Consider the following 25,451-nt stretch of genomic DNA (forward strand, 5'->3'; position numbering starts at 1 on the left):
TTCATTATGAAACCAAAGTGAAGGTATTTTGTCAGCCTTTGTTTTAATCTGTTTCTTTTTTTAGTCTTGCCTGGAGTTGCCTGTGCGCTTGCAGGTAAATCAATCTATGCCTTGGGCAGTGGGATCTCTCCATGGCTAGGGACACTGATTGATTGGATCATATATTGAGACTGTAGGTTTGATGGGAATTCTATGGGAATGGTGACAGCAGTGGAGATTTGGCTTCTTTACTAAAATTCATACCTTACAACATATGTTCCTTCTCATCAGATAAAAAGTCCTCTCTCCACTGTGTATTTATCTCTTCTTTCTGGTATGTATGTCTCATCTCTTTTGTATATTTCCCTCCTCTCAGTATGGATTGTTTTAAGTACAAAATAAAATTAGTAAGTCACGTAAGATTAGTATTATGGAAAAGCTTTTGCATGGACATATTTAGTGGCTTTGGAATGATTCAGTGGTTTGGTTGTAATTTTTGGTGCTTTTTTGGTGCTTATTTTTGGTGCTTTTTTTTAAAGAGTAAAATAATTTCTCATGACATGGCCAACTCAAACCCCATGACAAAAATTTCATATGAAGTTATCAAGGGTAAAGGATTGGCTTTACTAAACCCAAGGACAACTATTGTATTTAAATTAGCAGAACCACAACTTTTCTTATCCTACTGTCTAAATTTTGCACAGCTGCTGGTCAGGCCCAGTCTCTGAAAATCGTGCTCCCATGATGAGTATGGTGTTCTTCAAAGTATGACTGATCTATCATTTTCTCTTAATTGAAAAAAAAACCAAACAGCAGAAACCTTTCTATTTGCTCCTATCTCCTCCCTGCTGTCCAGCAAAGCATTGGAGTCACTGTCCCTGGAGGTTTTTAAAAGATGCATGGATTTGGCACTTAGAGACATGGTTTAGTGGTGGACTCAGCAGTGGAAGGTTTGTTGTTGGACTCCATGGTCTTAAAGGTCTTTCCCTACTAAATGTTTCTATTGATACAGTGATCTTACCATGTCTGGTTAGCAACTGAAATTCAGAAAGAACTTCTTCACAGAAAGGGCAACAACATTGGAATGAACTCCCTATGGAGATGTGGAATCACCATCCCTGGAAGTGTTCAAGAAACAGCTGGACATGGTGCTGCATGCCACGGGTTAGTTGATCATGTGGTGATTGGTCAGTGGTTGGACTTGCTGACCTTGGAGGTTTTTTCCAGCCTAAATAATTCTATTTGATTACCACCATCAAAATTATATTGCTGTCCCTACATCTACATTAATCAACGTAAAAATTACAAGTTTAAGTGACATCTTTAAGAAGATGTTTCTATTCCAGTTATAAGTTAGTAAAAATAAACAATCTAATACCACTGTGTGGCATTCCCCAATATATCGTAGAGTCATTACTATGCCAGGGCCATTTTTGTAAAGGTAAAATGAATTCTCAAAGGTTTGTCTGTTTACTCACTGCTGTATGGCTAAACCCTAACCTGGACTCAAATGTGAGAGATTGGTGGCATCAGGGTGTCAGGGCATTACCAAGCTCAGATCCTCCCCAGTTCCAAATACCATTCAGGAATATGTACTACATCTGCAGCCCATTTTAACAAATAAAAAGCATCTTTGAATTGTAGCCATTAGGTGGTAACATTACCTAATAAAAAGGCAGTCACTGTCTTTCACTCAGAAACAGTACTCCAGATCTGCCATGAAGGATGTGAAAATGTGTTAAAACAGGACAATGTTCTTCAAAGCAAAAATCACAGTGGTCCTCTTTAAAATAAAAAAAGAGTCAGACACAAAGTTTTATAATGGCAGACCTTGAAAGAGGAGGAGGCGAAATAATTTTGTGCTGGCTTTGGTAAAAGTGAGTGATTGAATTGCTCATTCCTACATTAAGAATTACATCCTCAGAATTCCTCTCTCTGAAGCTGATTAAATTTCTGATTAAAGTTGGTATCTGGTCTGGCCCAGAAACTGAGTGATCTGACCAAAACCATGGCTGTATTTTCTGCCAGGACATTTTTGATGGAAGGGAAACAACATGCTGGAGATTGAAGGCAGCATCTTATCTCCTCTGTGCCATCCTCTGTGGCAGGAGTTCCAGGGCAAATGAGAAATTATGCCAGTGCCTCAAGGAGTGAGCAGGGACTCCGGAGGCCTGTCTACATTGACAAGGGTAGGCAGGCTCTTCTGCTTGGTTGATGGAGAGCCAGCATGGGTTCAGGAGATGTGCAGTCCTACTAGGACTAGGAGAGCTAAGGTGAGCTGGGTCAGGCCCCATGCTGTGATTTGGGATCAGAGACCAGCAGCCTTCCTTTCTGTTGCTCACCAAACACAGGCTCAGGAGAGCAAAGAGACAGGGATGAAATGCCCACCTTTCCAGCTGAGCCATATTTCTGTACAGCAGTGTTTTGTGAGATCCAGGTATAGAGTGGGATTTAATCTTTCTGAGATAAATGGGATTCCTTAGGGCTCTTCTTATTAAAAATGCATGTGTGCATGAATACTTGCTGGGTGGGTGCCTAAATGGTCACAACAGGCAAAAAACCTCCCCTCAAATTTCCACAGCTTGCAACCATCACCCTTTGAAGTCACTGGCATCCGGGGACTGCTGGATGCAGTGGGGCTCCATGGGGGAAGATTAAAGATGTCACTATCTCTTACTCAGCAGCAGCACAGAGAGACTACAGAAGTGCATTCTCCTAGAAACAAACTGAACTGTAAATCACAGAAGTAATCCAACATCAGATGAGCAGAAGCATGGGTTTATTCACAGGCAGGGCATTGGTGGAACTGGGAAGCACAGATATAAAGCAGAGCCAGCAACAGCAGCCACAGAGCAGATCAAGAGGGGTGTAAGGTCATGTGTGATGAAGCCAGGAAGACAAGTGAGGTTTCTGCTCTAATAACCTGAGAATCATGCTCCAAGCTGTGATGCACTGCATGTTCCTAAGGCTCCCAAGGGCTCATTTTTGACCCGAGGAGAGAACAGTCACCTGCCCTCTGCTGGGGGTGACTCTGCCATATTTTGTATTTCAACTCTTTGGGCAGATGTTTTGCATCCTGCGGGCCTGCCTCGGGCAGGCTGGCAGTGCTGCTGAAAGCTGCAGCCCGTGTGATTCCTACTTGTCTGGGAAGGCAGGCAGGGGAAAGCAGGTGGTTTTGCTTATGCTGAAAATGCCTGGCACACTCCAGGCAATGTTCCAGCTCCTCTGCTTTGAAACGTGGGCTTCAAACTGAGCCAAGGGTAGCAGCAGCTCTCTGGGATGTCCCGTTTCCTTCACTGTGAAATTGCACACACTTTCTCCTATTTCACATAAAACCCAGGTATTTTTACAGCATGTGCTCACTCGGCACATGCCGTATCACTGCAGGTCTCTGAGGCTGATGGCTGTGCTGGTGAGGTGGCAGTGGAGGGCACAGGGCTGCCCAGCATCGCTGCGGGCTCCTGGCGCCGTGGGGACTGAGGCACAGGGAAGGAAACCTTGGCTAGACCTATTACAGATTCACCTGTCACTGTCTCAGGCTCTTTGCTCCTCCAAAGGCAAACCTGTTCTAGAGACTTCCCTGCACAGGCTGAAATCCACTCTGGAACATGCCCACATTTTAACAATTGTCATTGTTAAGATTTAAGATTTTTGAGATTTTGCATTTTCTAAGCTTTGAGTAGGTACAGCTTTTTGGTTGGGTGGGTCTGGATTTTTTTTTATTTTTTTTTCAGGGTTTTTTATGAGTGTGTGTACGTTCTGGATGTGAATAATAAAATAAGGCAATGAACACAAGTTCATTTGCTTATTGCTCAGGAATAAGAAGCATAAAAGCTAAGTATCCCAAATGACAGCAGTAAAGGAAAGAATGATTTGAATGAAATCAGGCCATGTCAGAAAAATAGATATTAAGGTACTACAGTCCCTCTCCATCTCCCTTCCTGTTAAATCTGACATACAGTCTTTCTATATGCTTCCAGGTTTATCCTAAAAGTATGCTGGAGGCAGTGGAAGAGAAAAAGGAGAAGGATTTCTTAGAGAGAGAATGTTTTTATCCCTCTGTTGAAAGGAAGCAGCCATGATCTGATAATGTTGATGAACTAATCTGCCTCTCACTGTGTTTATCACCAGAGCAGTAAGGTAAATTTTGCAGTGAGGGCAGCAAAGTACTGTCAGTTAGTGAAGGGAGGAGGATGGACAGACCAACAGACACCATTTCTTATCTTGCAGTCTCAGGCAGAAGCTGAGAAAAATATCAGTAGTAGTCAAGCAGGAGCAAAAACTCCCAACAACTTTATTTTAAGTTATTTTCTATGGAAAATATGAGCTCTAATATTTTAAATGGACCAAAGAAATAGTGCAACGAGTTGAGATGCAATGGCTGAAATGTGTCCCAAACCACATGCCAAGGATGATGAGACTCACAGCTGACAACAAATAAATTTTTTCTAAAGAAAAGGTGTTTGCTCTGGGTCTTGGGGCTGGTCCTGTCACTGTCAGGACATCTCTGGGGCAGTGGATGAAATAATATGAAACTCAAAATATTTTGGAAAGAACTGACTGATGATTTAAATATTCTTCCTTCTGTTTGGAAGGAAAACAGCTCCTGCAGTTTTCTTGGAACAGGCTGCAGAAAATTATTTGGAGTGCCAAGTGCCTCTACCCTAAGGCAAGCAACTTGGACAATATGGCTGGGAGATTTATGGAAACCTTATTAGCAGAAAGTAATAATTTTTCTGGGTGTTAGGAACACTGTTCAGTGCTGCCATGTTCTTGATCAAATGGATCATTTTAGTGGATTGTTAAAATCGACACAGTGCTTATTTATAAAAGATTGTCATCTTCTGCACTCCCTGGCCAATTTCCAACTTATCTATTTGCCTATCAAGTTATGATGACATTGAGTTTCATTATTTTATTCTAAGTCTCATTATATTTGATGGGGAGGTTTTCTTGGAAATCCAACTTTGGGAGTCCTGTGATTATATGAGCATTTAATCTACACTGTATTTAAGAACATTACTGTGTTGAAACACTTAAAATCATGAATCCTAATAAAGAAAGAGGGAAAGAAACCAAAATCAATCTTTTTAGTGTGCTTTTTGTTGTGCTTGGAATGACTGAATATCCTTGAATAGCCATTAGTAATACTATCTCTTACATTTTAATGGACAAACCACAGATCTCTCAACAGCTACTGTGATGAGAGGCAAAAGCAGAGGTGTCTCTCCTATTCAGAGATCTCTTTGTACAAAGTTTTAGGCAAAATGTGGAATATTAGCTATAGTAATAATAGTAAAACACTTTAAACTTCAGGATGTTTTTGAGCCAGAGATTCTGCCCCCAGCCCCCAACCCCCCCCCCCAAAAAAAAAGCTACCAGAATTTCTTCAGTGAGCTCCTTGCCTTGCTCCTGCCTGTATGTCCTTGAAGTCAGCTTCAGAGTGGTTTCCACTGGATTGCTCCCAAATTTTTGCCTCAGGCTTGCAAGACCATAGTCCTCAGTCTAACCCCATGCTGGGAAAGTAATGAACCCACCAGCTCTATCCTGCTATCCTGCTGAAGGCTTCCCTCCAATTCATGGTCTTTATTACGCTGAGGGGCTTGATGGAGTTTACACCATGCGTGAAAGGGGCCCTGCTCACTGCTCCTCATTCCAGAGCTGTCTGGGGAACAGCCCTGATGACAGCATTAATTAACATCTTTCAATGAAATTTCAACATCAAGGACATACTACTGTCACCAGTGGTGATGAAAGACATTTAACCAAATGATGTCACTTTCTTACCTAATGCCCTTGAGAATGCGGCCCAACCACGCCAGCAGAGAGCTTCCAGCACTGGTGTGCCAATGGAGGCAAATCAAGCCCTAAAACAAGGCCTAAAACAAGCCTTAAACACCTCCACACACAGAATCACACTGTTGGAAGAGACCTTCAAGATCATAGAGTCCAACCCATGCCCCAACACCTCAACTAAACCATGGCACTGAGTGCCACATCCAGTCTTTTTTAAAACACATCCAGGGATGGTGACTCCACCACCTCCCAGGGCAGACAACTCCAGTACTTTATCACTCTTTTCATAAAACACTTCTTCCTAATATCCAACCTCTATTTCCCTTGGTGCAGCTTAAGGCTGTCTTGTCTCATTCTGTCAGGTGCTGCCTGGAGACAGAGACCGACCCCCACCTGACCACAGGTGACTTCAGGGAGTTTAGAGAGTGATAAGGTCACCCTGAGTCTCCTTTTCTCCAGGCTAAACACCCCCAGCTCCCTCAGTCGTTCCTCACAGGGTTTGTGTTCCAAGCCCCTCACCAGCCTCGGTGCCTCCTCTGGATGTGCTCAGGTGTCTCAGGGTCCTTCCCAAACTGAGGGGCCAGAACTGGACACAGCACTCAAGGTGAGGCCTCACCAGTGCTGAGTACAGGGGAAGGATGAGCTCCCTGCTCCTGCTGGCCACACCATTCCTGACACAGGCCAGGATGCCCTTGGCCTTCTTGGCCACCAGGGCACACTGCTGGCTCATGTTCAGCCGGCTGTACACCAGCACCCTCAGGTCCTTTTCCATCTCAGCACTGTTCAACCACACCATCCTCAGCCTATAACACTGCAGGGGGTTATTGTGGCCAAAATGCAGGAATCAGCACTTGGACTTATTAAACTTCATCTAATTGGACTGTGCCCATCCATCCAACCATTCCAGGTCTCTCTGCAGAGCCCTCCTACCTTCCAACAGATCAACATAGGATCCCAGCTTAGTGTCATCTGCACATTTACAATGAAAGACTCAATCCCTCATGCATGTTGTCAATAAAGATATTGAACAGAGCTGGCACCATCACAGACCCAGAGGGACACCACTGGTGGCTGGCCCCAGCTGGATGCAGCACCGTTCACCAGCACTCGCTGGGCTCGGCCATCCAGCCAGTTCCTAACCCAGCAAGGAGTGCTCCTGTCCAAGCCATGGGCTGCAGCTTTTCCAGGAGTGTGCTGTGGGAGGCAGTGTCAAAGGCCTTGCTGAAGTCCAGGTACACAACATCAACAGCATTTCCTGCATACCCCAGGCAGGTCACCTGGTCATAAAAGGAGATCAGGTTGGTCAAACATAACCTACCCCTCCTAAACCCATGATGGCTGGGTCTGATACCGTGGCCATCCTGTAGTGTGTCATCCTGCGTGATGACAGTATAAACTGTTTCATAACCTTACCGGGTACTGAGGTCAGGCTAACTGGCCTATAATTAACAGGATCCTCCTTCCTACCCTTTTTGTGAATGTGCTGCACATTGGCAAGCTTCCAGTTATCTTGAACCTCACCAGTGAGCCAAGACTGCTGGTAAATGATGAAGAGCAGCTTCACAAGCTCATCTGCCAGCTCCCTCATCACCCTGAGATGGATCCCATCTGGTCCCATGGATTTATGAACATCCAAGTGGCTCAGCAGGTCTCTGACTGCCTCCTCCTGGATAACAGGGGGACCATTCTTCTCCCTGACACCATCTGCCAGCCCAGGAAGAGGGCTGGCCTGAGGACAAGCTGTCTTTTCACTAGAGAGTCAGGCAAAGAAGGTGTTAAGCACTTCTACCTTCTCCTCATCTGCAGTTACTAAGTTCCCTCCCATCCAGTAGAGAGCTGAGGTTGGTCTTGCTCTTCCTTTTGCCATTAATATATTTGTAAAAGAAAATTTATTATCCTCTACAAAAGTTGCCAACTGAAGTTCCAACCAAGATTTGGCCTCTAGTTTTTTTCCTACATGCCCTAGCAACACCCTTAAATATTTCCTGAGACACCTGACCCTTCTTCCAAAGATGATACATCCTCTTTTCATTTCTAAGTTCCTTCAAAACCTCATTGCCTATCCAATGGGCAATGGATGGATGTTTGCCTTGTCAACTCATCTTTCAGCACACAGCGACAATCTGTTCCTGTGCCATTAATATCTCTGTTTTAAAGTACACCCACCTTTCCTGAACTCCTTTGTTTCCAAGGGCTCCTTCCCAAGTCTCCTAAATAGGCCAAAGTCTGCCCTCTGGAAGTTCAGTGTAAGAGTCTTATTGATATTCCTCCTGATTTCACCAAACATCAAGAACTCCAACCACCACATCTCCCACCAGCCCATCTCTATTTGAAAAGAAAATGTCTAACACAGTCCCTCCTCTGGTGAGCTCATTGTGACAAAGCTGTCACACACGCTCTAAGAACCTCCTGGACTGCCTCTTTCCTGCTGTATTAAGTTCCCAGAAGATGCCTGGCTGGTTAAAGTTACCTACAAGAACAAGGGCTGGTGATCCTGGTGATGCAGAAGAAAGGGAGGTTTTAAAGAGAGCAGTGCCACTGCTGATGGAGAGATCCCAGGAAAACGTTGCAGTATTCCAGCTGTGTAAACCACAGCTACTGTGGTTTTTCATGGTAAATAACAGAAAGGGTACTGCAGACATGTCAATAAACTTGGATATTCATTCAGGGGTAAATACTTGGAACAACAATGCAGTAGTTGCAAGGGCAGCAGAAAAATATGTTTCTTACTACAATAATTGGGCAACACTGCCTTAAGTGCTTATAACACCCTGAAAAGAAATAGAGATTGCACTGGGAAAACATCAGTCATCTTTGAAAAGAAGTGCTGTTATGCTTTTTTTACTTTATGTCAAAAACTTCTGTCCCCTGAACTGAGAAAGTGACCTCTTCTTGAAGACATTGCGCTCACTTTAAACCTGGGGGTTATAGTCTTCTGTCAATCACTTCTTCCATCACTAGAGCAATGAATTTCTACAATAACCTTGTACTTGAGAACAATCCTTTCTCTGGGTTTCACAAGATTGCATTTTATCTTGAGTCATCATGGTGTATCTAGTATCCAGAAGAGGTTCTGTGCTTTGTATTTCCTTGACTCAGAGCACAAAGCACCTGAAGTTCTGCAGAGCCCCAGCTCACACAAAAAGCTTGTTGCAAACCAACCAGCTGAACAAAACACCCTTTGCCATTACCAGTATAGCAGTAAACCATGAATATTCAAGAATTATTGCCCTGGTTTTATAAATTAACTCCATCACAGGTTTTCCATGTACTGTTGCATATGTGCTCTTCACTTCTGTCCCTTCTGGCTATATTCTGCAAATAGCTATCCCAAAAGCTCTCGTGGTTTTAGCAAACAGGCTGTCAGCATTAACCTGATGAAAGAGCTCATTGATTCAGGAGAAGGGGCGTTTGCTCCAACACACGGTGTTGTCTGCTGACACTTGAAACATGGGGCTACCAGGAAAAACCACATAAAAACAGTGACAGAAGAGAAAAACAAGTTCTGGTTCACATTTGCATGGGAGTTGAGCTGGGACCCAGCTTCCTATGGAAGTGCTTCCATGACAGGGATTGGGAAGGTGCTGCTGCCTCCCGCTCTCTCTCTCTGTGGGAAGATGTGGCTCCTGCAGAGAGCAAGAGGCACCTGGGGGGGAGGTGTTGTTTGACTTTGACACTGCCACTTGAACTGGGATAACAGAATCATAGAATGGTTTGGGTTGGGAGCAACATTAAAGATTATCTCATTCCAAACCCTCCTCACCATAAGCAAGGACACTTTCCCAAAGACCAGGTTGTTCAGACAGCTCCATCCAACTAAACTAAACTTCTTTCAGTTTGAAGTCCTTATCCTTTGTCCTATCACTTCATGCTCTTGGAACAAGTCCTCGCAAAAATGATGAGCAGAGATGCCTGAGCTTTAGCTCAGAGGTGCTGGGGGATGAAGGATGGTAGGGGAAAAGCTTTGAGTGCAGATTCAAGTGATTATTCTCAGAAGAGGAAAGATGTGTGGGGCAAACAGGAGCGATTTCCTGAAGCAGCACTCAGGCTGGGGCTGGGACATTTCTGAGGGACCAGGCCACTCTGGTGATTCTTCTGCATTTTACAGGGAGTGATGAAGCCAGCCATGGGGTCTGGTCCCACCTCCAAGATCTGCTGTGCCTGTTTGTTCCACACCTCACAGGGAGCTGCCACTGCACAGCTCCCCCACCATGCACTCATAGCTATGTGTACATATACACATACATATTCAATGTACATATTTATATACAACTGCAATATATAGAGTATTCACTCTGTGTGTGTGTGTATTCATCTGCAACTCATCTGGAACTGATCCTTCTATCATGGAGCCAAGGCCCCAACACCTGCCAGATTTCTCACAAGTAGCTTACAGAGGGAGCCTGGCTCTCCCTTGCTCTCTGCTGGCACATGTTCAGCAGGAGGTGAGATGCTCATTATGGTCTCCTGAGTGCTGTGGGTCTCTGCTGCGAGGGAAGAGAGAGGGGTTTGTGTCTTAGCATGGGTAAGGAATTCATTAGGAATTCATCTGGGGTGTTTCTGGCATCTGCAGGGGAAGGAACTGATAGAAGATTAATTCACCAAGGAAGGGTTAAGTCCAAATTAGGAAAAGGCAAGAGTAAGTTGGGCACCATTGGAGTTATGGAACTGCTGAGCAAGGGCTCTTTGTGAGTTTGGCCTTTGGCTCCTGAGTTCTTACAATAAACTAAAACTGTCCATATGTATAAAAAAAAAAAATCCAAATTTCCAAATTATTTTTTAAAGCTAATCAGCTAAAATGCATTGTGATTTTCTGTGGGTTTGGGCAGTGGGAGGAAGCGAGGCAGAGAAAATCTTGAACTAAGTCACCTTTGGTTGATTCTGTTTAGTTTTTCCATCAGGACAATCTCTCCATTTCCATGCACTGTTACAAGGCTCTGACAAACTGGATTTATATCGAGAGCAATGCGAAATGACACGCTACAGCCATTTTCAATTTTTGTTAAACTCTCCTGTCAGAAAAGCCTGCACAAACCGCTGAAAGGTCTTTACCAGTCTCCCCGGATCGATTGTGCGCAGCTCCAATAAAGAAGCGCGGCTGGGAGGTGGCGGTGCAGACGGGATGCAGTCCTGCCCTGGGATGCTGTCCTGCCCTGGGATGCGGTCCTGCCCTGGGATGCGGTCCTGCCCTGGGATGCTGTCCTGCCCTGGGATGCGGTCCTGCCCTGGGATGCGGAGCCCCCGGCACCCCCGTGCTGCGCTGCCGCCCCTCCCGCCCGGCGGGACGCGCCCTTCCTCCGCTCCGCTCCGCTCCGCTCCTCCGTCCCGCCCTCCGCCTCCATCCTCTCCGTCTCCTCCCGCACAGGTGGGACTCCTCTCTCCTCTCCTCGCCGCTCCTGCCGCGATGCCGCCGCCGTGTCCCCGCGGGGCCCTGCCCGGGGCCTCCCTCCTCCTCCTCCTCTTCCTCCTCTTGCCGCTGCTCTGCGCGGCCCCCGGTGAGTGAGCGCGGCGTGCGGGATGCGGGACGCGGGGAAAGCATAACCCGGCACGGCCTGGGCAGCGGGAAAACCTTCCCTTGGCATCCCGCGTGGTGAGAGCCTTCGGACGCTGCAAGCCTGTGCGAGTTAGCCATCTTCATAAAAGGTGCTTGTTTGCCAGTGACGGGAGCGTTTCGGAACAGCCGAGCGCTTGCAGGTCTCCCGTTGCGCCGCCGGTCTGGGGACCAGCAGCATGACTGCTTCGATGTGCTCTGGGGCAGGATGCCAGGCACAATTTTGGAGCAGTCTGATAGTTAGCACAGCCCTCACCCAGTGACTAGGGGTTTTCAGTGTCATCATGCTGCTCTGGGTGCTGGTACTGGCACCAGCTGCAGTTTTCTGATGAAAAATATAATAATTTACTTGGTGAAGAAGGCCATTATAGTGTTTCCCTTGCCAAGTGAGCTGGAGAAAAGATGCTGGAGGGTGAGAAGCTTCCCTGCAGTGTATATTGCACTCAAATGTGGAAAGGGGAGCAAACAGAGTAAGTTTCTTCTGGGAGAAACTTGTCTACTTTGCCTCTTGAACTGGAGTTATGACATAAATACTTCTAGCAATTTTTGAGAAATAATTTTATGTTGTTTTTGTTATTTCCTTCTCAGTAAATGTATGTGTTTTATTTTTGTCTAGATGTTTCAAGGGTAAATAAGCTTAAACTGATGCTCCAGAAACGAGAAGGTAAGTAAAGAGTCAGCAAAGTGCTTTCCCTTGTTTTTCCTTGGAGTCAGTTGCTGTCAGTTAAGGCTGTCGATGAGCTGTCCCTGCACCTCCAGCTCCAGGAAAGCAGATAGAGCAGGAGGCTACAAGCACAGGGCCACACCAAAACCTCCTGCTCAGGCAGAGCCTCTGCCTGTGTGCCTGTTTGGGCTGTTGGGCTGGAGGCTCTGCTTAGCACAGCTCCCTCTGAAATCCGGGGTTCCCAGCCTCAGGCAGCACGCCTGCCTTCTGCTCTGCACAGAGCACAGCACCGACCTTTTCCCATGTATGCATGGCAGACGTGGCATTTATCTATTTGGGGAAGTCACAAAGTTTTCCAAGGAATGCATGGAAATATTGCTGGCTCAGGCACAGGGAAGAATATGTGCAAACCTGGCTTGCCTATGATGCCTTGACTTGTTCTTTTGTCTTCTTGGCCCCACATGTGCTTCCTTTTTGGAAGACTGCTCTCTTACAGGAGAGATGATGGCCAAAGGCCCAGCAGTCAGAAGCATGGATTGGCTTGCTGGTTGAGGGAAGATGGTGGAAATGATCCAGCTGGGAACAAGCTGCACCACAGCAGATGAAACATCCCAGAAGTTTTGGCCACCTCCCCTCAGTCTGGTCTTTGGCTGAAGCAAAGAATTTGTACCTCCACAGAGTGGACTTCCACTTCCTGCCAGGCTTTCTAATTTTGTACTGGGGTTTTTTTCTGGCATCACTACACACCCCTTACCAAAACTAAAATATATATCCCACCCACCTCTGTTTTCCTTCTGTGTGGGTTCCTTATGTTACCATTCTGCAGTGTTTGTGTGAAGCTAGGAGTGACCCCCCTGCACCACAGCAGTGGCCACTTGTTTGTTCAGGTCCCCTGGGGAGAGGGACTGCCTGGGGAGGGCTCTTGGGGCATGCAGACAACATGGCTTAGATCAGGAAGAACTGCAAAATTGATCATGGAAGGAATATGCAGCCTCTTTAATTCCAGCCTTGCTCCCCTTTTCTGGTTGGTTTCTAAAGTGAGCAGGCCAAGTGCACAGTACTGCTTCCCTTGCTGGCAGTGCCTTTGTGTGAGGGCTCATTCATGGACATTTGCTTAGCTCCCAGCAATAACACCCAGTTCAAGCTCATAGTGAGTTATCAGTTTCCAGCTCATCATTGCAGGACTTTTCCCCTGTTACTGCAACAACTCGTCTATCACTTTTATCTTCAGAATCTCCTTTTATACTGTAGTCCTTTGCCTTCCTCCATGAGTCTGCTCACTCCTGCTTCAGTGGTTTTCTTCACATCTCCACTTGACTTTCCTGTCTACCCCAGTCTCTTCCCTCACATCCTCCAAAAATCCCATGCACACCCATGTTCCTGATTTCTCCCTCATTGAAATGAACCATCTGAAGACAAGACTTCTCCTACTCCTACCCCAATTTCCACCCCACAGCTATTTCTTGTTTCACTGCCAAATCAATACCATGTTTTATCATATCCGTGTGTGGCCAGGGACTGGCCAGTCACAGAATCACAGAACTGTTAGATCAGAAAAGATCTCTAAGTTTAAGTCCAACCATTAACCCAGCAGAGCCATGCTCACCACTAAACCATGTCCCTGAAAAACCATGTGTTTTTTGAACTCTTCCAGGGATGGCAATTCCCACCACTTCCCTAGGCAGTTTGTTCCAAAGCTTGACCACTCTTTAAGTGAAGGACTTTTTCCTAACATCCAATCTAAAACTTCTGTGGCACAACTTGAGGCCATTTCTTCTTATCTTGCTTAGTCCTCTCATCCATGTCTTTGGGAGGTACATCAATTCCTCTAGCAGCCACAGCACACTGCTCTTAGGCATGGAGCAAGCCAGATGGCACATCTGGGTCTGGCAGGTTGAGGGCATTTCCATGCATCCCTCATGTAGGTTACTATGAAAGCCCTAGGGGCTTTTATTTTCAGGCATACAGGGCATTGAGTAGTACTCATCTAAATGCTACTTTTTTGCATATCAGACTCAAAAATCTATCTTTTTAAATGTTTTTCCCTTCACTCTAATATGTTAGCAGTGTTTCTCCAGCCTCCTTAGTAATTTTAACTCACCTCTCTTTTTCAACCCAATTTCTGCAACTGTAGCACTTAGGGTCAGTCTCCTCTCCTGAAAGCACAAACACATAGCTTATATAATACATATACAAATGCATAGTGTACATAGTGTAAAGATCACTGAGTTTGGGTGTTTTTATTTAAATTCCTCAGCTAGGTGCTGTACTTAAGCTCAGAAATGCTTTACAAGAATCCAGGAGAATGAGAGTAGTAGAGAAATCCTATTACATCAGTGATTCTTGGGTTTATTATTGTTACTCTGCTACAGGCGTTGCACTGACAAGCACAAAGGTAATGGCATGATGTGAGAATCATTTTCTTACTTGCTGCAAGCAGTACACTTCAGACTGACCAAAAATTTCCTGGCATGCCTTTTGTGGGGGGGATTAATTTCAGCCTCTGCTGCTGCGGCGAAGCCTGAGGTGTCAGTGAAAGAAACGGCAGCCAAGGAGTTCCTGAGCAGCCTGAGACGCCAGCGGCGCCAGCTGTGGGACAGGAGCCAGCCCGACGTGCAGCAGTGGTACCAGCAGTTCCTGTACCTGGGCTTCGATGAGCAGGTCAGTGTAAGAAATGGAGAGGCCTCATAACAAAAGAGGGAGAATAGACAGGGATAGAACAAAGAGAATTGGTCTTAAATGAAAAAAAAAAAAAAAAAAAAAGAGATTTAGATTAGATACTAGGAATAAATTCTTTACTGTGAGAGTGGTGAGGCACTAGAACAAGTTGCCCAGAGAAGTGGTTGATGCCTCATTCCTCTAAGTGTTGAGGGCCAGGTTTGATGGGACGTTGAGCAACCTGGTCTAGTAGAAGGTGTCCCTGCCCAAATTTCTTTAAAGTGGCAAATGTCACACAGAAATATAACCTCTGTTACATGTTAGAGATTCTTGCATTATTTTATTAGTAGAAAAAAATTACATTAAGGTCTTGTATGGCGTTCCTGCCTACTGTCAAACTTAAGCTTAATAATTGTAACTGGACATATGAACGAAGTTTGCTTTGTGGAATAGGTGGCCAGACTCAAAGCAATCAATCGTATTTCAGGAAAGTAATTTCCTCTCAGCCTCAACCTGATCAGCTTTTAAACATGCTGAGAAATCCACACCAAGCTGGCTGTGACTGCCACTCCCCAGTGAAAAGAGCACTGACATTATGCACCCAATGCACTGTGCCTCCACGGCATGGGCAGCTCCTGACCATCACAAACACTGGCAGCTGTGCCTCCACTCTATGTGTGAAAGGAAAACCTTTGGATAATATTCAGTTAGCCTCCCTTCAAATGAGGAGGACACATTTTTTAAAAACACTTTATTTGTAAAAACCCTGGAGTGGAATCAAACCCTGCAGAAAGCTCTTCTAAATAGATGCTGGAATAAGGCAAAAAAAGTGTGTTTGGTAGCAGTCCCACATGTAGAATAATTTCTGCTTTTAATAAGAGGTAAAAATAGTTATAGATGTTGAATTCTTGGCTTCTGTCAGCTGTATGAATATGTTTAATGAGATTGCATTGGCACAGGGAAGCTGGAGTACATTTTAAAGCTTCATGCTATGTGGATTGCTTGGAAGATGAATGCACTAATTTTCAAAGCTGCAACAATTAGAAAAATAATCCTTTGCTTGAGCTGAAATAATGAAGGTTAGTTTTTTCTAAATTCTCCTGGATATTATGTGGATAAAAGTCACTTCTCAACAGCATAGCTATATCCCCCTTCACTAATAGAAATAGGAAAAATAGGAAAAGAGATTTTATATGCCAGAAGCTGGAGACTGGGGGAAAATGCCAAAAGGAACAAGGACAAACCATGCAGATAAAGTGAATTCTCCTCTGAACTCCTGTATACATTTAAAAAACCAAAATGAGACCTGTTGTGGGATACAATGAATCCACTTAATAGATTTTCTTGAGTATTAACACACAGTCTTAACAATGAAATAACTGTTTGTTCCAGCAAAGGACTTGGTCCATACTTAACCATTGTGTATTTGCAAAACTTCCCCCCCCCCCCCCGCCCCCCTCCAAATCTCAGCCAAAAATATTTCCAAAGAGTCATTCAGATGGAAAGGCTTTGACTTGGCAAGTATTTGATATCCTTGCACACTATTTTTCCTCTGCTGTTCTGAGCAGAATTGAAGTGTCTATTGCATTTCCATAGCTGGAAGGCTGCATTATACCTCTGTTTTTACCTGTGCAAGGTGGGAGAAAGAGAAAGCAAAAGGCTTTTGCCCCTAGTCAGGGACATTGCAACTAAAGGCACAAGGCAAGGGAGAGTTAAACCTTTAGATTTTTAACTGTAAAATATTGATATAATTTTACTGTCCACCATTGACAAGATAATGGAAATTTTAAAGGTGTTTAGAGCACATTCCAGATGAAGGCACTCTCAGTTTAAGCACTTTGCAGTGGGCAGGGGGTGTGGGGCTATGTCCAGGGTGTGGCTGGGCAGGACAATTCCTGAACACATGATCCTGATAATCCCATAGGTACAAGTCACAAAACTCCAAAGACCTAAAGATTTTATTTATGACAAATGTGCAAAGGATGTGAATTTCTGAAAGAGGCTCTTACATCACTTCTGTTTCATCTCATCACTGTAGTCTCAGGCTGGAAAGCAAATGCTCTCTTTTTTTCTGGCAGAAATTTGAAGATGACATCTCCTACTGGACAAACCTGGGGCGTGCTCGTAATGAATACTACGGGGGGTACTACCAGCACCACTACGATGAGGATTCTCCAATTGGCCCACGAAACCCACACACCTTCAGGCACGGGGCAGGCGTCAACTACGACGATTACTAATGCCATTTATCCTGCTGTTCCTGGGCCTGTAGGGCTGCACTGGGTGAGGCTGAGCCCTCCCTCAGTCAGAACGACTCTCCTTTTTCTTCTATTCATGTCAAACAGCAAGAGTAAAGGAACTGCCAGACTTTGATGAAAGCAACATGATATTTTTAAACTATCATTACTTAGTAGTACACTATATATATAAAGTGTTATAGAAATAAAGCTTTTTTGATAATCAGGTTGTCATTATTTAGTAGTTTTCATAACAGCAAGTTTAATTCCAACTGTATTAATACAGATTCCTTTTTAAAGGGCTTTTTCCTCTTGCTATCCTACCATCAATTGCAAAATTACATTACATCATCTACTTTGGCATACAGAATACATAACATTAGCTAGTACATTTAAGATGTGCCTTCCCACTTACATATATATTAACAAATAAATCCAATTATTCTTGGGAGAAAAGAAAAAAAAGGTTTCCTGGTAATTGAAGTGCTGCTTTGTTGCCTTCTCTGCCGTTTCCATACCTACAGCATGCAGCCCTCCAAGCCTGACTTGGCACTTCTGCAGCTCCTGTTGGGTCAAGGACACAGATATTCACAAAAGCTAAATTCAGTGCAGACAAGCTTGCCTACCTACAAAGCCTGTGAAAGGATCCTCCAGGGAAAAGGCTCAAGGCAGGAACTTGACTTCAGCAGTAATTGCTGAGGCACAGAGCATACAACCTGAGCGGCCCCAACCCCTCCCAGGCACAATAACCCAAAGGTTATCTCTGCTGAATACTCCCCTTCGTGTCCATCCCACTTAGCATCAAGCTTTCAGCCTAGCTCAAACTAGGGAATAAAACAACAAAGTAAGCTATTTAAAATTAAGTTAGTGTCAGACAGCATCCAACGCAATCCCTTGACATCATAATTTCAGACTGCAAAATTCCCTCTACCCCAGTTCAGACTGAAACATGCACATTAGGCTGAGCATCAAAATTATGACAGAGACCAGGCATCTGTTAGTGAAACACAGTGGATTGAAGGGGGATTGTTGATTGCACCATGTATGTTAAGAATCCCTAAACACAACCAATTTTTGTATCCCAGCAACATCAGCCTGGGAGGGAGATGTCAGGGATTGTTCAGCTGTCAGGGGCTTCAGGAGAAGCTGGGCAGAGGAAAGCACTGCTTGCACTTGACAAATGTAGAGGACTGGGAAGGGGCAGGTGAGGAAGGTTGCCTTCTCTGACTTCTGGAACTGAAGAATCAGAATAAAGAAAGATTAAATGTGTTCTACCAACTGTAGAAGACAGCAAAGATGCTTTAGCTGTCTCTCATCTAAAGCTTACAAGAAATTTCCAAAGCATGGATAATGGCAACACCATTCTTTATGCTTCACTACTTTCTTAACTCTGAGTGTATTTCCTAATCTTTTGCTTAAAGCCCTTGTTGTGTGGTGGACTGATGTCTGTGAGATGCAGACAACACTACACAGCTCCCTGCAGGAACACTTCCCAGGAGACAGCTCTTTGCTGATGGAGACAAACTGAACATGTTGGTCACTTCTCTGCACACACAGATCCACTCTGGCCTAATATGCTCCAAACCCTCAGCCTTTCCTAGGCTTAATCTCAGCAGAATCCTTAAGCCAATTTAACTGGTTTAAACTAGTGTGTTTCCAGAATCCTTGCCAGTTTAACTAGTTTAAACTGGTGCATTTCCTTGGTAGAAGAGCCTTTATTCCAAATACGAAATAATCACATTCTGAGGCAAGCACAGACTCTTCTGAACAGTTGGGAAACACCTATTCCTAGAAGAATACTTTCATTTTGTGTATTATCCAAAAAGTGCACTGAATTTGGCAACGTTTGAACCATGTTGGTAATTTCCATCATTTCCCAGAATTTCCAATTGGGAATTCAGACCCGCGGAATAAGGAAGAATTAAAAAAAGTGCTGTAAATAAAGACCATCGCTCCCTAGGCCTTTGTAAATTCTGTCCATTCCTGCAGGATGACTCAGTCTTACAGCTTGCTGTGCCTTGCAGGCTCACAACCAAATCTACGGTCTTTGTCTTCTGAATTCTCTAAGAAGAGAAAAAAAATCTTTTCCATTATATTGTGTTGCAGGGTTAAGGAGTGGGACAGTTGCCTTTCTACATAACAACACATATGACATGATTTAGATTTGTGACTAAACCAGTGTAGGCAGAACACAAATGTTTATGCTTTTGGTTTCCACACCGTCTTCCAGCATGAAGGCTAGGAGTGGGTGAGAGGCTGGGAGGGTACATGGTGAGAGAGTTGACCCAAACTGGACAATTCCAAATGATGTAATGACTTGTTCAACACTAAAACCTGTGAAGATGAAGAAGAAGAGGGTGGGAGTTTTGCCTTCTATGGAAGCCGTTTCTCAGAGATTGTGTGAGCACCAGGCTTGCTTGGGAGAGATGGTGAGTGGCCTTTGCATCACTTGGGTTTTCTTCTTTACTTCACTCATTAAACTGCTCTTGCCTCAGCCTTTACAAGTACTCATCTGATTGTCTACAACTCTCCCTTTGGGGCAGGCAGAGAAAGTGGCTGAGAGGGCACTTTGCTGCTGCCTGGGGTTGTTCACCACAAAGCAATAGCTCTGTGAGGTGAGGGCAGCCCCCTTCCTGCTTAAAACAGCTCTCTCTGCAGTGGGGTGGACAGAGCCCAGATCGCTGTGCATGGCTTTGACACCACTTAAGGCCCCTCTTCCCTGTGACTTTGTGCTTTGGACCTTCCAGCTGTTTCAGCCATGGCAGGGAGCAGAGTATTCAGAGGATGCTGCTCCTTGCTGAAGAGCATGTCAGCATCTAGGGAAAACACTGCAAGAATAAACAAGCTAGTGCCTGTCCCAGGCTGTACATGGCAACAAACCAAGATGCATAAAGACTTGTCAGAACTGCTATTATGAAATACGCAAGAGAAGGACAGAGATGAGAAACAGAGAACCAAAATTTGGGGTTTTTTTTGCAAGAAATATGAATTGTTATTTTAGGAAAGCCTCCCTGTTAATTCAGAATTGCATTCAGGAGCCTCCTGCCACATAGAAAAGAGCCCTGTTTTGCTTCAGAACTATTGCTGCTCTTCATGGTAGCTCTATGGAGTCAAGAACTGCAAGTCAGGTATTCCCTTCTGCCACCTGAAATCCCCACACAGGGAAATGCCCTTAACAGAGGAACTATGGATTTGTGGCAGCTATAATCCCAGCAACTTCAGGGAAGGGCTGTATGGTTGTTAGGCTAGCAGTGTTGAGTACACAGTTCCCTTGCTGTTAACAAAGTACCTTCTCCTGTGGACCGGCCCCTAACAACCCTCAGAGATTTCCTGGCCTCAAGTAGCATTAAACTCAATACTAGTAAGGCTGGGGACTGGCTCAATCCATCAAACTAATCGAAGCCTTGTTTTGCCCTCTGTAGCCTGTTCTCTAAGGCAATTATGCCTCTTTCAACTTTGAAACTCAATTCAAATCTTGGCAAAAAGTGAAGGTTTTTTTCCCCAATATATTACGTTTCTAAAAATTTATTGAAAAAAATAGATTAAGACACATAAATACCCAGATGGCAGTGAACTCACTGGCTACTAAACCCACTACTCTATATAGGGTAAGGGAAGCTGCAAACACCTTAGACACAGAAAGTACAGATCATTATTTCCCCGTATAGCAAAAAATTAGGCATGAGGCTTCTCTAGGTTACATATTCATGGAACTATTTAAAACAAATTAGGTCTGTGTACCCCTCTGTAGCTTCTCTGTAGACTAGCAATGTGGCTGACAATACTCCTTAGCAGCCTACATAGAGAAAGAAAGGAGAAGTACATCATGCTTGAAATAAATAACAAAATCCAACAGTTGATCTTGTGTTGTAGTAACCTCCAGCAGCAGGAGTGGTCCTACTCGTGAGGATCAAAAGATGCATGGCAATGGGTGCCTTGCACACCTTTCCTTCTGGAAAGCTGGTTCCACTCAGCAGCACCAAGCCGGCCAGTTCCCTCTGCTGCATCATGTATTTCTAGAGACTGAGAACTTGCATCCAGCACCAGCTGAGCTGCCCATTTGTACAGATCACTGTGAGTAAATAGGCACCTCAAGTTTGGTCGTTAGTTTTACCTTGTTTGCCTGACCAGATGATAATAGAAAATTCCAATTCTCAAATTTTCTAATGGAAAAAAAAAAACCCGAGAGCTTGTCTCAGTTTCATTTACTCCCCAATTCAGTATTTCCAAGCTCTCAGTGCTGTATTCTGCTACCCTCCATCAAAAGTGGCTCTTCTGGAGAGGCAGCAGCTCATTGTTACCTGTGGTTCCCAGCACACTTGATGCCTCTCTCCTGCTGATAGGTCTAACTCCAGACAGGAGCAGAGCACCAACAAGCAAACCTCCATCTGCCTTTTTGAAGACTCAGTTCAGACAACTTCAAAGTACCCCAGACTTTCAGTCTCAAGCATCAGCAGACTCTGAACATGATTCATGCTGTTTGAATCAGCCCCACGTCACTGGTTTCAAAACCTAAGGGCAACAGCTACCTCAGCTCCTGTTGCTGGAAGACACTATTAAAAAAGAATATGGGAGCTGAATCAAGAACCTCCGAAACGAAATCCAGAAGCAGTACAAGGAAAGTGGGAAATCCGCAGTCTTGTTCGGGCCCAGTGGGAGGCATCACACACACTCACAGATGGGTTGTACTGGTACCAGCCACTTGGCCTCTCTTCAATCTGCTCCTTTTATGAAGGAAGTCAGGCTGAGAAGTAACCTAAAGAGCTTTTAAATACTTCTCTCTTGTATCTAAAGGTTCAGACTCCCCAGGGTTTTTTTTTTTTTTTTTGAACACACACATTTTGTGCTAGTCTGTAGTAGCATCCTTGTGCCTGTACAAATTCACATACTTTCTATGGAAGGCACTGGATTAAAAAAAAACCAAAACAGCCCTGGAAGTAACAGCTGGTAGCCATTTACTCTCCATGGCTGAGCTGAATGTTGAACCAGGGGTATAACCACGTCCATTTCTTTATAGACTTTGGCATTTACATGAGGAGTGAAACCTAAGGAGAAAGAGCATCATCCCCCAAATATAATCTCAATTTTAAGAGTTTTAAGGGTTAAAACCTCTATGCTGGAAGCTGATTACAGTTCTCTCCAAAGAACTATTGAAGAAGTGGGCACTACTTTCACACATGTCCAGCTGTGGCTTTGAGTACAGGGAGAGGCTGTGCTTTGTGAGTGTTTCAGTAATGACAGGTTACAGGCACATTTGAAGCAGCACACCCTGGTGTACTTTCCAAGCAATTTAATATGGAATAAAAACCCAGATCAAGGACCTAGAAAAAGGCTTCATACAAAAAACGTAGATCTCAAGCTGCTTGGCTGTGAAAAGATGGAGGTAATGCATAGTATCTAAATTCCACCTCTGAATCCAGACAGGAAAATGCACCGTGGCTCCCCATCTCAGCAGTATGGCAGATTTCCAATGGGAGAAAACGTGCACTTGTGAGCAAGGAAAAACCCATTAGTCTTAAAAGGATCCCTGCAGCCCCACTCCAGGCAGAGCACAGCAATGAATGCAGCATGCACTGCTGGAGTCACTGGGAACATTAGCAGACAGACTGGATGGGACTCCAAGCCACGCGAGCACTGGCAGACAGCTCAGACAAAGGGTCCTAAATGCCACACTGCTCTCAGAGTCTTCCCAGGGCTGGGCATAACATCACTGCTACTGGTAATTCCCAATTTACCATCAACCTAGAGATACTCAAAAGCTAATAAAAACATCAAGCTCTAATGAGATAAAGTCAAGTCACTTTGCTTGATGAGGTTCAGTATTTTAAATTTTGAGTGGCACTAAGCCAAAATACCTTTTAAAAACCAGGAGAATTATTAAAAATAAGGGGAATTGAAGTTGTTTTTTTGTTGGGTTTTTTGGGTTGGTTTTTTTTTTCCTAAGATGATAGGCACAGTTACCAAAGTTGAAAGCATTTACTGGCACTTTAGTAACTACTTAAAATAGAAACACTTCCTCAGTATTCCCTCAGGAAGGCTGAAGTTAAGCTCCATGGTTTAAAGAAATATTTTATTCCTGCATCACTATCAACTACCTGAATTGAAATAGATTAGGATGGTTTTGTCTGATCTATTTCAACAAACATCCTGCAGCCCATACTATACATCTGTTAGGAGACAAGCAATGCAAGACCAAAGTTATTAACTTTGAGTGAATTATTTACAGTTTGTTACTTCATATTCAATACACAATAAATCCACAGATGTGTAAATCCAGAGAAATGCCCACAGTGAAACCTTGAAACTAGTAAACAGAAGTTTCAGTATTTTATTAAAATAGCATATTCAACCACTGTAACCAATAATACATTAACTTTATTCCCAGAGTACGCACAACACAGTAGTGATTCAAAATATCCTTATCCATGGTAATCAATGAAAATATCTCAAATTCAAGTGTACAACTAAAACTAAACCTTTGAAAAAATCTCTTCTCTAAAGAATACATAAAGCTCTCATACAGAATTCTTTTAAACTCTTCTATATGCAGATGTGTCTCTCATTTGACAATACCACTAGTTTTTTCTTATGCATAGTAGAACATCTCATATTTTATAGTACCCATTTTATAAATAAATTGGCATTTTCCATCCCATTTGTGTTTATCATCAGCTTCACAAAGAAACCAGTAAATAAAACTGTCAAGGACAGTCACAACAAAATGATCTCACATCAAGATATAAAACTTGAAGATACTAAAAGATGCTTCTACTCTATTTTACATAAAAAGACAGATTTAAAAAGTGCAAGGCAAGATTTGCAGGGAAAGGGAATATTTATGTTATTTTTAGGCACATCCACTTCTTTAAAGCAAGCTTCAGAATGAAATTCCAGTTCGTTCTTCATGATACCTGTTTTAAAGTCTCTCTCAAAAAAAAATTAAAAAAAAAAATTACATCCGTCAAATGTCAAGCAGGGAATTTCCTGTCCAACTAAGTCTTCAGTTATGTCTTGTTCTTCCTTTTTTCATCCTTGCAGGTTTTGGTTTGGGAATATACTGATTGTTGGCCTGATACTCAAGTTCTTTACGGAAGTAATGAATTGCTTTATTCAAACCTTCTTCCAATGGGACCTGTTCCCAAAAGTGAGGAGAGAATCATATCACTCTAGGTTCACATCAGCTCATTTCACAACAGTATCTTTTTCTAAAACAGCTATCACAAGGGAGCCAAGGAATCTCACTCTTAGCCAATCTAAGTATTAACAGCACCACATGCTGGTTACATCCCCTCACTGCTGACGCAGCTGAGCTTTTAAACAGCACATATATTTTCTGACATAAATTGAAAAACCCAACAAATTTAAATCTCACACATGGTTATGATGGGTCAGTTTAGTACCAAAACGGACATGCATAATTCTACTTTCAGTTCCTAATGCACTGAAAGAGACAAACACCCAGCATTTAAGTCCCCTCTGTTTGTAAGGATTAAAGAGCCTTTCACAGCATGGTATAAAGCTGGCATCCAGTATCTCATTTGATAGTCTTAAATCCTATACAAATAATTGTAATCCTACAAATTGCAGTGCTTAAATACAGGCACAGAATATAGAGACAAGAACAACAGAGTTGTTGTTTTCTCAGGAGCCATATGCTCTGACATTCTTGCTGACACCATCATCAGTACAGGAAGATAAAAACAGCAGCACAAACTGCTTGCCTTGCTGTACCAACTCTGTACTACTACTTCAGAGCAAGTTTTTTTACTGCCTGTGCCAAACACAGAATGCCAGAAATACAACAGTTTGCAACACTTTGCTATCACCCTTGTGCTGTCAGACATGGTCTACCAATATCAGGTGTCTCTGTGAATCTTTTCAGAAGGACCTGGATCCTTTTCTATTATTAGGCCTACATTTATTAGGTAGGTGCACATGTTTACCAGAATGATTTTTGTCTTCAAATTTAAAGAAGGCTACAAACAGCTCTGCTAGTTAGAACTGAGAGCTAGCTATGAAAGTCACACTTTTTCCAGGAATTAGGCAGATCTTACCTCTCCAAGCAAACCAACTCCTATTGCCAGCAACAGGAATGAGGATTGCAGCAACACCAGCAAACCCATTAGCTATGGACTTGGTAATGTAAGTAACTATGCACCATATAATTTAAATGATTCATTTGGCTTACAGAAAGGTAAACATCTCATAATATGCATATGAAAAAGTTAAAATGTTAAAACTGTTCTGGAGATGGCATTAGGCAGATATTCCAGTAAGGGAAATGTACTGTTATCATGTGCCCCCCTTCAGGACGCTCTGCCTCCTGGTGTTTTACCAAACAGCAACAGTAATTCATCTGTACATACCACGGGTTCCCAGCCAAGCAGTAACTTGGCTTTTCTGATGTCAGGTTTTCGTTTCTGAGGATCATCCTGTGCTTCTGAGAGAAACTGGATTTCACTCCCACTGCCTATTAAACAAGACACCATGATTTATCATCTGCTATGCACTATGCTTTGCATTTGCATCTCTTCTACCAAATAGAGCAGCAGGTCTTTCTGCACCT

The 25,451-nt window shown here is 43.7% G+C and overlaps 2 protein-coding genes across 2 annotated transcripts in view; one reads left to right on the forward strand and one right to left on the reverse strand.

Annotated features, from left to right (window-relative positions):
- Positions 1-11,090: 11,090 nt before the first annotated feature.
- ECRG4 (ECRG4 augurin precursor) lies at positions 11,091-17,108 on the forward strand. Its single transcript, XM_021538715.2, has 4 exons — positions 11,091-11,270; positions 11,943-11,990; positions 14,491-14,651; positions 16,727-17,108. The coding sequence occupies exons 1-4, from the start codon at positions 11,180-11,182 to the stop codon at positions 16,886-16,888; spliced, it is 462 nt and encodes a 153-aa protein (XP_021394390.1). The 5' UTR covers positions 11,091-11,179; the 3' UTR covers positions 16,889-17,108.
- A 6,091-nt stretch (positions 17,109-23,199) lies between these two features.
- The window catches only part of UXS1 (UDP-glucuronate decarboxylase 1), a 54,950-nt gene continuing 52,698 nt past the window's right edge, over positions 23,200-25,451 (reverse strand). The window contains exons 14-15 of the mRNA XM_021538064.3: positions 25,252-25,355; positions 23,200-24,017 (exon numbers count right to left, since the gene is read on the reverse strand). Of these exons, the coding sequence (XP_021393739.1) occupies positions 23,886-24,017; positions 25,252-25,355 (236 nt within the window). The 3' untranslated portion in view covers positions 23,200-23,885. The remainder of the gene's footprint in view (positions 24,018-25,251; positions 25,356-25,451) is intronic.

This window comes from Lonchura striata, chromosome 2 (genome assembly GCF_046129695.1).
Source record: "Lonchura striata isolate bLonStr1 chromosome 2, bLonStr1.mat, whole genome shotgun sequence".
In the NCBI taxonomy this organism is placed as follows: Eukaryota; Metazoa; Chordata; class Aves; order Passeriformes; family Estrildidae; genus Lonchura; species Lonchura striata.

What these genes read in the sequence shown, in the direction of transcription:
- ECRG4 (XM_021538715.2), top strand. Translation starts at nt 11,180, where the DNA reads ATGCCGCCGCCGTGTCCCCGCGGGGCCCTGCCCGGGGCCTCCCTCCTC. An exon ending in GATGCTCCAGAAACGAGAAG is followed by an intron (nt 11,991 to 14,490) that starts GTAAGTAAAGAG and finishes GATTAATTTCAG; the next exon opens with CCTCTGCTGCTGCGGCGAAG. An exon ending in ACCTGGGCTTCGATGAGCAG is followed by an intron (nt 14,652 to 16,726) that starts GTCAGTGTAAGA and finishes TTTTTCTGGCAG; the next exon opens with AAATTTGAAGATGACATCTC.